General features: G+C 41.5%; 1 protein-coding gene across 3 annotated transcripts in view; it reads right to left on the bottom strand.

The window, feature by feature from the left end:
* Positions 1 to 12,737, bottom strand: part of LOC124619496 (protein croquemort-like) — a 267,151-nt gene that overhangs the window by 126,394 nt on the left and 128,020 nt on the right. For all 3 annotated transcript variants that reach the window (XM_047145912.1, XM_047145911.1, XM_047145910.1), the window contains one exon: positions 9,832 to 9,992. In XM_047145912.1, coding sequence (XP_047001868.1) covers positions 9,832 to 9,992 — 161 coding nt within the window. The remainder of the gene's footprint in view (positions 1 to 9,831; positions 9,993 to 12,737) is intronic.

The following is a 12,737-nucleotide window of genomic DNA, read 5'->3' as shown; positions in this document are numbered from 1 at the left end:
TTGCCCTGAGCATTGAAGCAGTTCAGCGTGACATTCACTCAAGTTATTCGAAGTACCCTTCAGAAATACTGAACTGCGCTGCCTCTGCAGCCGTCCGTAATTGCGAGAGTGTTGCCAGTGCAAGAAACGACCTATCAACTACCGCCCATAAATGTTCCGTGGGATTCATTTCGGGAGATGTGGGTGACCAAATCATTCTCTCTAATTGAGCAGAATGCTCTTCAAACCAACATCGTAAAATTGTAACCCGGTGACATGGTGCATTGTCATCCATAAAAATTCCGTATCTGTTTTGTAACATGACGTCCATGAATGAATGACTGCAAAAGAACAATCGTTTTTAGTGAATTATCGGTTCTGTTGAACCAGAGGAGCAAGTCCATCCCATGCAAACACAGCCCACAACATTATGGAGCCACCGTTAGCTTGCACAGTGACTTGTTGACAGCTTGGGTCCATGGCCTCACGGGATCTGCGCCACACACTAACCCTACCATCAGCTCTTACCAACTGAAATCGGGACTTATTCGACCAGGTCTAGGGTCCATCCGATGTGGTCAGGAGCCCAGGAGAGGCGCTGCAGGCGACGTCGTGCTGTTAGCAAAGGCATTCAAGTCAGTCGTCTGCTGCCATAACCCATTAACGCCAAATTCCGCAGCACTGTCCTAGCGGACGTGTTTCCCGTACGTCCCTCATTGATTTTCGTGGTTATTTCAGGCGTCGTTGCTTGTCTATCATCACTTACCACTCTACACGAACGCCGCTTAACGTCGTTAAGCGAAGGCAGTCGCACAGTCCATCGTAAGAGTTAATACCTCGGCACACTCTTCCCAACGGTTTGCGAAGCTAAATGTTCCTTGTGTCTATCTCTAAATACCGTTCCGCGTTCAAAGTCCTAATTCCCGTCGTGCGGCCATAATCAGATCGGAAACATATTTACCTGAGTCACTTGATTACGAATGACAGCTCCGCCAGTGCACTGTCCTTTTGTAGTTTGTGTACGCGATACTACCACCATATGCAGATGTGGGTATCGCTGTCCCATGACTTGTGACCTCAGTGTATTGCTATTTCACGACCGACGCGCAGGGCACACACTGAACTTCTGGCGTAACAGAAAGAAACAGAGCTGTTGAAGGTTTGACCGTAAATTGCGCCCCTCTATCTTAAATAGAGTTATTAATTTACTGAAATGACAGCGGAACTTTATGAACAATCGTACATAGCGAAACGACGAAAGGGTCTTTAGATTTCATGACTTAAGACTCTGCGTATACTTGCTACAAGTCCCGGGTATCTTTAGTCTGATAGTGAACTGATTTAACTTTCTGTCTGTTTGGATGTTATAATCATTTAACTTGCTAAGGTTTTTCTTTTCTATTTATGGGGCAGCGGCCCTCCTCTTGGCGTCGCTTGGAACGTCGCTCCAACACAACACAACCCAAAGTTTAATCCCGTGCCACGCCACATCCGAACACTACGATCAACTTCGAAACACTACACAGGAAGATTCCACTATTACGAACTCATCTGCGTATATTCTGAATGTGCTCCATCCTAATTGAATCTTTCATTTCAGAAACCAGTTTGAGCGCCAAAACAAAAACAAAAAAATGAGACTGTGGAGGCATAGTTTTACTAAAGGGTAAGTGCACATTTTGCTGCTGTAGTTTTGCATAACGCTGAATTTTGCATTTACATCAGAAATTCAGTCATACGACTCTGATTGGCTGGTTTCTGCAATCAACTGTTGGGATATTGCGTTTTTATGTTACAATTTGTCAGATGCTTCCGCTGACTGAATCTAGAGTAGTGACTCATCTTCATAGTTTGGCGATAGCTGATTGAAAAATTTTTTGTGGTCAGCGCAATGTTTCTCAATAACAACAGTAAGCCACTACCATAGCGAGATTTCCGTAGATTCAGAAGACGAACCAAGACCTAAAAGGAAACGAGGAGCTACGAACGTAATACTATTCTTAATACAAGGTTGTGTGCCTTACACTGTTAGGGAAGTACCATAGAAAACGAAGACCAACTCTTTTTAAGGGCTAGTGCAATGAAAAATGTTATTTAAACATTAATGAAGGAATTATAAATGTACGTAGAGATATTTTCATTCTCTTGAAAATAAAAATTCCCAGGCTACGTGTGCTCATACTTTGTTTGTCGTTACTGAAGTTAAATGTAGACGGGGAAACAAGGGTCAGACGAGGAGTTACCCTAAAAACAGTTATATGCTTAATGAGTGCAGATTTAAAGAGTGTTATTCTCACAGTTGTAATTTAGATATTCGCGGTGCACTAAAGCTTCTTTGCAAATAAATCCACGGTACTTCAAGTAAGGGAGAAGGGATAATTTGCCAGTTATACTACCCAGAAAGACTTGAGGTACCAGAACAGGAGTGGCTGTGGTATTCCTCACAACCTTTATGCACGCATCCGCAATAATATTGCAAAATTTGAAGATAAAGCGATACCTTATGGCGAAAAATACAAGCACATGAATGCTCGTTTGAATGTCACAGACCATCAGTTATTAATTAATGATAAAGCGGACATGAAACATATAATCAAGTAAAGTTATTATTATTATTATTATTATTATTGTTATTTTCGTAAAAACTTTGAGTACTGTGTGAAAGCTGAAAATCAAATTTGTGGATCGATCCCCAAATGATAACGCTAAACGTACTACAACAACAGAGTTCTTTGTACAGAAGATGAGGTTCCAACAAATTTTATACTAGTATGCAGGAAGCGTCGAAAATTCACGACGAGGCAACTGCCGCTGTTATGTCTTGATTCTCCACAAATCTCGTCGCTCCAGAATATTTCTGTAAATAAAATTATATTACATCCGCCAGTTATGTGTCAACGTTTTTAGTATCTATGGTGTGAAAAGCAGGAAATCGAAAACTCGCCTACGTCATGAGGGTAAGAGCTACAGATGAGGCGTGCAGTTTTTTACTGAACTACATAGCGATTGAGATACGCAATGCAGTAAAGAAACTATGATCGTTTTTAGTCAGGACAAAACAAGAGCCGCACAGTTGTTTGATTTCTGAATAAACTCTATCACGAAAGACGATTTGACAATACTGCACCTACAATTTTCCTGTTCGTAGTCACTTGTATTCACAGTGTGACAAATTTTGGGGCCATAAAGCATCTCCTGAGAAAGAAAGAAAGAAAGAAAAAAAAAAAGGGGGGTATCTCCTTTATGCGCCAATTACATGGAGGTTAACATTCAATAAAAGTAATCTTTTTACTGTTCACAGAATTTCCCCTTAAGATAACAAAATTTTCAAAATATGGTGAGCTCATCCACAAAAAATGACTACGAATGTTACAACAAAAACAATCCTGTAAAAATGATAGTAAGGACACATATTTACGGAATCATTTAACTTTGATTCTTCTGAAAACAGATCCTGCTCCTGATTTATCGACCATTTTGATGTACCCTTCAGAAAAAGGAAGTACATAAATATAGTGTAATGGGTACAGTTACAATAACATCACTCAGGTTTGTCTGACAGTGTTCTTTCATTCACAAGATCAACTAAAATATTATTTTACAGCTAGAAATAATATATTTCCTAATCCCACTACCATTCCTGTTTATGTCTGATCTAGAGTTCTTTCGTTATTGCTTAAGGATCTTGAAAGTAGCAGTAAATGGCGAGTCCTGAATACCTTACTCATTACCTGGTCAGGTATGAACCCTTTCATGACAGCATGTTAGAATGACCTACTAGAGTGGCAGAATGAGCTGTGGAGTTTGTTTCTGAGGATTGATTAGCTCTATATAGAAGATTAATATTTTTATCTTGTATTAGCAGTGTAGCCTAAATCTGATTAAAAACATAGTCCTCATTCAAAAATGTGGAATTTACTACAAAATTCTAAAAAATCGTGAACTATGTCTTAAAAATAAGTTTGCTGGAGAAGCCAGTTAAGTGAAAATTTATTTTAGTTCTACTTATGGCAATGTTAAAAATACCCATAACAATTTTTCTTTGATACTATGCTTTGGAATATACACTAGTTCCAGCAAAAAATACGGCAGTCTGTATCAAAACATGTTGTCTGATGCTAGACACCTTGGTGACTTGCTTCTAGAATAAACGATTCAGTCACTCATATACACTTCACACAATTTAAAATACACGAATTACTCGAGAACATTGTACACTATTGCTGTATTTACTTCACTCCCGGCTCGGTTGAATGCATAACCTTTCGTTGATGATACTAAAAAATACTTCAGGGTTCTTTCTTATGGCCTGACATATTGCCTGGGTATTTCGCATGTCTTGTCAGTCACCAGATATTATCAGAGCGTGCTTTTTTAAAAAATTTTAATGTCGACACCACACTAAAATTCTATTTTGTCATTAACACTGGCCGCCAATGGTTGCTGCATGAAAACATGACTTTATTAATTTTGTTTTGAAGTACCAGTTGCTTTTCGCATGGAACCACCGATGCTATTACAAGACAAGACGTCTAGTGCTTTACTGAGGTACTTACACGAAGGTAGTGCATTGCAGCAGTCATTTACAGCGAAAAAAAGCAACGGTCGGCGCGGAGTTTGTGTTACGTGACTATGAGAATGTGACGAGTGATTTTCTTTGTAGTGATCCTATTGTGATGATCACTATCAGTTAATGTAACGTAAATTTCATTTTGTACTACTGCTTTTATGAATAATTTAGAAATGAAACCACTCTGACATTACTTAGTTTTGATATGACTTTATTAATTTTTAGGCCCATTTTTGAATGTTATTTGGATTTATAATTTTTTGTAGGCACTATGAATGGATGCGAGCTTTGAGATGTGGGATTGCGTCCAGAAAAAATGCGAAATGAGTTAAGTACATCACGTAAAATGGTGGGTGACCGAAAACAATATGTCCCAGTTTTTCCAAGATGAAATCACCTTCTAAAAAGCAACTGGTTGTTTACTTTCTGCCGACCCTCATCTTGTATTCGTTGCCTCTGAAAACCTTATAAATTATAGTTTTTTTCATATTGTTGGGATTCAAAAAGATAAAGGAAGGTTGAAGTTTTTTCTCTCATTCTTGAAAAACAAGAATGAATTGAATAGTCAGATTTAGCAATGTTGTGTTCTTTAACATCCCCTTACGTTTTTTTCTGTAGTCTTTCTAGATATCATAAAACATAGCTGGAATTTTTACTTCATTTTCTCAAATGACGAGCATCGAGGGGCAAGGAAGACACAGTCTTAAACATGATAACATTTTCCGTGTGCTTCCAGACAAGATCAAAACCAAGAAAAAAAATTAAGTTTTAGCACAGATTCTAGTCTTAAAATCTTATTTGCCACAGAAGAACTCAATATTATTTCGTTGTTCGGGGTTTAGTTAGTTACAACGAACCTTAATTTCAACAACCAGCCTCCTCCTGGACACAGGGAGGTCAAACTTTACGGTTAAACATCCAGCGCCGATGGCGGTGACTATGACAAGCTGTTTTCAGGCTAAATATGATGAGAGAGACCAAAAATATATAAAATCTAAAGAGGCTGCTGCTCAAGAAAAGCAGGGAAGTTTTGTTGATGGAGCAAGTTTTTAGTTGTCACTTCATATATAAATGGACGCGTTTACCACCAGAAGCAGCGGTGCCCCATGGTTCGCTTCGTTCACAGAATCTCCAAAGCTTCTAGTATCAATAGGGCGCTGGACAAAGCTCCAATAGGTAATCACGTGGGAAAATTTCTGAGTTAGGATTTTAGGATCCACTTTATTAACATATTTTTGCTTCTTTGTGTATTGTGATTTTGGAACGCGTCTATTTATAAACAATTTCGCTTGAGATGATACTGTCCATCATTGGTCATTGTCTTGCTCAAATTTCACTGATGGGTGCGGTTACACACTAAGAAATAGTGTTGTAAGCGTTCCGTCGTTACCGCGTAGTCCGCTCTGAGTGAAGTTGATCACCTACACTTCAGAGTGCAGATGGACACTGCCACTGTGTTTTTAGCTTTGTGGCGTGCTGCGAGGTGGCAGACTGGGCTACAGCGAGGCTGCTGCTGTCTCCAAGGATGGCCGCAGCGTACAGGTGCCGAGCGCTGTTATTAATGAAAGTTCCGTGTTCGTTTAGACATCTGCAACGGCTCGCCAGATCCAGTCTGTCTTTGTCACTGTGTGGGAGAGAACGTGTGGGACGTTGTGAACCGGAGATAGGTCAGGAGCACTTTTATAACCGAATGTCAAAACAACTGCTCGAGAAAAGCGAGTAATCCGGATTCGAAATCTCTTTATATGTGGTACAAATTTTCTATGTTCACATTTAAACAGTGTTTTACAATTATTCCCGTCTGCTGTCTAATCTTGCTAATCTGGGATCATCTTAAATGAAACTTAACACGTAGCTAAAATTGAATATAAACAGTGACAACCGAAATAATTTTTTTTTCTTGTATATGGTTACCGGTTTCGGTCTGCTGAAGACGATCTTCAGACCTACACCATGGTGGTACATGCTGGCTGAACGGAGCGGTGCTACTCTCCACAGACGCTAGCTGCTATACCAGAGAAACGATCTCAAAAATTACTAGTAACGCGAAGCATATGCACTTATTGAGTAGCACACTTTTAAAAAAGTCCCAATGTATGTGACATCTAGAAAGGAGATAATCTACTCAGTAGATGTACTAAATTGCAGTCTTCAACACCACTATTCAGACATTCACAATCATGTTCCACATTACACCACCTACGTATGGACAGACTAACCTGTAAATAAGTCGAAGGATGAATCTCCCAGGCCCGAAGTCGACCATGATACATCTTTAAATACAGAGAAAGAAGGAAAAAAAATAGCCAAGACACTATGTAAGAACGTGCACCGAGTATAAACAGAGTCTGAAGAAACCACAGTGTACCAAAATCTTTTACACTGTGTACCATTTTGAAAAAGTAGGCTGAAAGAAGCTTTTAGTTTTACAAAACTAACAAATGTAATTTTCCCAGTGCAGAATGCAGCACTCTTGTCTAGTTGGAGCCGGGAACAAACTTAAGCTGCTCGTTGCTACTGTGGTTTTGTTGACGGAAAAATGGCATAATCTGTCTGAAAGGACAGCTACAACAAAACCTGAAAGACGGTGTACGGATGTCAAATTCAAGGTAATTGTGCACTGAACATCTTAACCACTTCGCTAAGCTAGTAACTTGATATGAAACTTCCTGGCAGATTAAAACTGTGTGCCGGACCGAGACTCGAACTCGGGACCTTTGCCTTTCGCGGACAAGTGCTCTACCAACTGAGCTACCCAAGCACGACTCACGACCCGTCCCCACAGCTTTACTTCTGCCAGTACCTCGTCTCCTACCTTCCAAACTTTACAGAAGCTCTCCTGCGAACGTTGCAGAACTAGCACTCCTGAACGAAAGGACATTGCGGAGACATGGCTTAGCCACAGCCTGCGGGATGTTTCCAGAATGAGATTTTCACTCTGCAGCGCAGTGTGCACTAATATGAAACTTTCTGGCAGTTCGAGTCTCAGTCCGGCACACGGTTTTAATCTGCCAGGAAGTTTCATATCAGCGCACACTCCGCTGCAGAGTGAAGATCTCATTATAGTACCTTGGCAGCTTAGAAATAGCTTCATTTCGAAATATGTTTAACCCGCTTCTTTCAAAAAAAATGGTTCACATGGCTCTGAGCACTATGGGACTCAACTGCTGAGGTCATTAGTCCCCTAGAACTTAGAACTAGTTAAACCTAACTAACCTAAGGACATCACACACATCCATGCCCGAGGCAGGATTCGAACCTTCGACCGTAGCGGTCTCGCTGTTCCAGACTGCAGCGCCAGAACCGCGCGGCCACTTCGGCCGGCTAACCCACTTCTTTCCAGTAATTCGTGAATGAATAAGCATTGGTTCCTCACAATGATACCACACATTTTTCTCATTACTGGAAAATGGAAACCGACAATGAATATCTGGCAAATTTCAAAAGCAGCTTGAGCTACATTCTTAATACCATCAATTGTCTGCGTATTTGTGGTTCAGATTCAGAATAAAATACTAGAACACCAGGAACGCCGTTAGTGCTTTGGTGTGTAAGTAACGAAATATCCTGTAACTACAGACGTGGAAACTCTTGCAACAAAAAAAAATATTTTCATATACTTTACAGTTATGAGAACTATCTGAAATTCATTTGTCTGATACTAATAAGAGACAGGTAATAAAACAGAACCGCATCGAAATCTGATCAAGTAACAGCCGTAGAGAATAGGGTTCTTCACAAAGGAATACTTCGTGATTTGTCGTGCTTCAGGAAATTCAAGTTCTAAGACTGATGAAAACCCAGTGACAGATATTCCACGAAAGAAGTTAATATTTAACGAGGATGTGAAATGCTCTGAAGAACCAAATGCATGTTCATCATACGATTGCGGTCTTAATAAACTTGAATTCCGTGTTACCCATAGGAATTCACCTCCACCTTTTCTCGTCTGTTGAACTCCAGCAGAGGTCTTCCTTGGTCCGTTCATCATACATTCTCCTAACTCAGTGTCCTGCCCGCCTCACCTTGTCTCAATTGCATTGTTCACGTCTTTCATTCTGGTGTGTTCCCTGATGAATTTGTCTTCCTGTCTGTCTTACTAATTACTGACAGATAGTATCTGATCAAGAGACATCAGACATTTCTGCGTAACGCGGAATTGATCACTAAATGTAATGAGGGGCTGATCTGCCAGTGTAAACGGAGACAGTGAGTACTGTGTGTCATCAGAGAAGCAGTAACAGCAGAACTGAGTCGATCACGAGATCTCAGTGACTCTGAACGCGGACTTTGGATGCCACCTCAGCAACAAATCCATCAAGGTATATTCGACACTACTAAAGCTGCTCAAAGCGACTGTTAGTGATGTGATTGTGAAGTGGAAAAGGGAAGGAACAACCTCAGCTAAACGAAAACCCGACAGAACTAACATACTTGATATTTCTAAAATGTTACCAGCAATACAGCTAGCAGAGTAACTCTGCTCAGGGAGCAGTTCCTCGTAAGTCACACATTCCTGAAGTCACTGGTGAGCTGCGCGTGGGGTCGTGTGGAGACCGACGCCACTGGTCAGTGGGTGACTTGAAGCGAGTGATTTGGATTGACGAATCACGCTGGCAATCTGATGGAGGGCTTTGGATTTGGCATATGCCTTGAGAGCATTACTTGCCATTAAGCGTAGTGCCAACAGGAAATAGATGTGGAGGTGTTTCCCCTTAATGCGCTTATGAAAACGCTAAGTACAGGAGGATATGAACACCTTTTACGGCATTTTGTACTGTTGCACAGCAGAGGAACAGTTCGGAGATGATGACTGACTGTCTGAAGGTGAAAGAGCAACCTGTCGAAGATCCATCTGTCAGGCAACAGTTTGTGGACAGCAAGACTCCTGAAATGGATTGGCCTGCCAGGAGACGCGATCCGAACCACACTGAACGCCTTTGGGATGGGTTAAAACGTAAACTTGGCTACAGACCGCACTGCGGAACATCATTGCCTTCTCTAGTTTCAGCTCTTTCGGAGGAATGGGCTGCCACTCCTCGACAGTCAGTCAGACACCTCACTGGAAGCGTCCCCAGCACAGTTAAAGCCGTCATAAAGGCGAAGGGTGGACATTCTCTGTATTAACGTCCAGTGGTAGATGTCCGGATATTTTTGAACCGATCGTGTACATATTTCCAAAGATCGCTGAGAAACTTCCGATTTTCAATAGTTTCTGTATTTAAAGACATTGCTTGATTATCGCATATACATGACAAAGTTCATTTTCCTCGCGTACTTACTTGAATCGGTACGGACCCATTTGGACGAAAGTGGGTTTCGTGTCACGGTTGGTGATCTCGCCTGGGTTGGTCCAGTTCCAGAAGTAGAAGTCCAGCTTCATGGGGACGGGCGTGTCCCGCCACAGTTTGAAACTCGCCGACGTCGGTGATATGCTCAGCTCCTGCAACAGCGAGAAGGCACGGTTCACTTTTTAAGTACATGTACAGAACTTCAGTGTCGGCACGTCTATGACAAGGAAAGTTTGTTCCGTCATACTCACTATTTGAGCACAAGTGTCCAGCCACCCCGTGCAGTTGGCTCAGACACCAGTCGCATAAATAACGGGATGTAGAACCTACGTCTGCTAACATTACACTGCTCGAAGTGCTGGGAGAGGACGAAGGAAATAGAGGTGTTTAGAGCCTCTTCAACGTAGCACAAGATGTTTGGGAAACGGTGGAGCAGAAAACTGGCCACATTTCCACTTCCATGATGTAAGAGGGACTACGTGTGACAAAACAAGTCTTCAGAGACATTACTGTTACCACCGACGATTACTGGTAGACCACGGTTGATGGAAAGATAGTCCCGTCCACTGACCTGGTAGGTGAGTGAAAAGCCGTAACAATAAACCCCGTGGAGGCCTGGGAAAAGAATAGGCCTTCGGTATGTTCTGCCAGTCGTAAAAGGCGACGAAAAGAACAAACCACTAATAGGGCTAACTCCCTTTTAGTGTGATTAGTTGGTTCAGGACAGAACTAATGAAGCCTCGGACAAGCGCCGTCATGGTCGGTGACGACGCTTGAACCCTATGCCCGCCCACAATGGTAACGACACTGCTAGCCAACTGGAAAATGATTCAAATCCAAATAGAGGTGTTTTGCAGGATATGCTTCCTGCAACCACCCAAGAAGGAAAACAAAGACAGAGGACGAGATGGTCAGATGAAGTTAAGACACCTCATGTTCTGTTATTACCAAGCAACAAACTTAGGAAACAACACAACTGGATACAGATCACAAGTATACACAACATTTATTACCAGGTGCCCAGAATTAAAATTTTTAACAGAACAACGACTAGCTGATCAGCTCCGTATAATAATCAAAAATAACAGGATACCCCAGTCAGAAATAGAAAACGTCAAAGAACAAGTACAAGAAATACTGGAACAAAACGTGCAATCACAAGAAGAAGAAGAAGAAGAAGAAGAAGAAGAAAATACAATAATGGACTCAAACATCCCAGAGCAAACGAACAAAGAGCAACACCCATCAATTAAACAATCAGAGGAAAACGAAATCTTAAGACAGCCACCAGAAAAAGCACAAATAGAACATGAAGTGACACACATGTTAGATATAGAAGAAAAATTTCAGCTTACATATATAGAATACAAAAACACAAATACAGACATTAGACCATTCTTGCAAAGACCGCCAAATAACCCACAAGTCGAAACAACAATAAAAACTATCAACACAATCATACACAACAAAATAAATGAAAATACAACTATGGAAGAGTTACAACTACTGGTTTATATAGGAGCACTCACTACACTAAATATACACTCTAGGCAGAGATCAGAACCAACCAACACACAGAAGAAACCCACAAAACCAGCATGGCAACACAGGCTACAGATCTGAATAGAAAAACTGAGAAAAGACATCAGACAGCTGACACAATTTATAAGAAATGAAATATCAGACAAAAAACGAAAAATGTTAGGTAAAATCTCACAACAAGAAGCGATAGAGCAAGTAGATGAAAAGAAACAGAACTTACAAGCATAGGCCAAATGACTTAGAAGATACAAAAAAAGTGAAAATAGAAGGAAACAAAACCAAACATTCAACACAAACCAAAAGAAATTTTACCAGACAATAGATAACACACACATTACAATAGACAATCCACCAAACGTAAGACATGGAACACTTCTGGAGCAACATATGGTCAAACCCGGTACAACATAACAGGCATGCACGGTGGATACAAGCAGAAACAGACACATACAAGATGATACCACAAATGCCTGAAGTGATAATTTTGCAACATGAAGTCACCCAAGCAATTAATTCTACTCACAATTGGAAAGCCCCTGGGAAACATAAAATAGCAAATTTTTGGCTAAAGAAGTTTACCTCAACACATTCACATCTAACTAAATTATTTAACAGTTACATTGCAGACCCATACACATTCCCTGATACACATACACATGGAATAACTTATCTGAAACCTAAAGATCAAGCAGACACAGCAAACCCAGCAAAATACACTCCTGGAAATTGAAATAAGAACACCGTGAATTCATTGTCCCAGGAAGGGGAAACTTTATTGACACATTCCTGGGGTCAGATACATCACATGATCACACTGACAGAACCACAGGCACATAGACACAGGCAACAGAGCATGCACAATGTCGGCACTAGTACAGTGTATATCCACCTTTCGCAGCAATGCAGGCTGCTATTCTCCCATGGAGACGATCGTAGAGATGCTGGATGTAGTCCTGTGGAACGGCTTGCCATGCCATTTCCACCTGGCGCCTCAGTTGGACCAGCGTTCGTGCTGGACGTGCAGACCGCGTGAGACGACGCTTCATCCAGTCCCAAACATGCTCAATGGGGGACAGATCCGGAGATCTTGCTGGCCAGGGTAGTTGACTTACACCTTCTAGAGCACGTTGGGTGGCACGGGATACATGCGGACGTGCATTGTCCTGTTGGAACAGCAAGTTCTCTTGGCGGTCTAGGAATGGTAGAACGATGGGTTCGATGACGGTTTGGATGCACCGTGCACTATTCAGTGTCCCCTCGACGATCACCAGTGGTGTACGGCCAGTGTAGGAGATCGCTCCCCACACCATGATGCCGGGTGTTGGCCCTGTGTGCCTCGGTCGTATGCAGTACTG

This window comes from Schistocerca americana, chromosome 6, assembly GCF_021461395.2.
Source record: "Schistocerca americana isolate TAMUIC-IGC-003095 chromosome 6, iqSchAmer2.1, whole genome shotgun sequence".
Classification (NCBI taxonomy): Eukaryota; Metazoa; Arthropoda; class Insecta; order Orthoptera; family Acrididae; genus Schistocerca; species Schistocerca americana.
The sequence above is the reverse complement of the archived record's forward strand: the minus strand, read 5'-3'. Positions and strand labels throughout refer to the sequence as shown.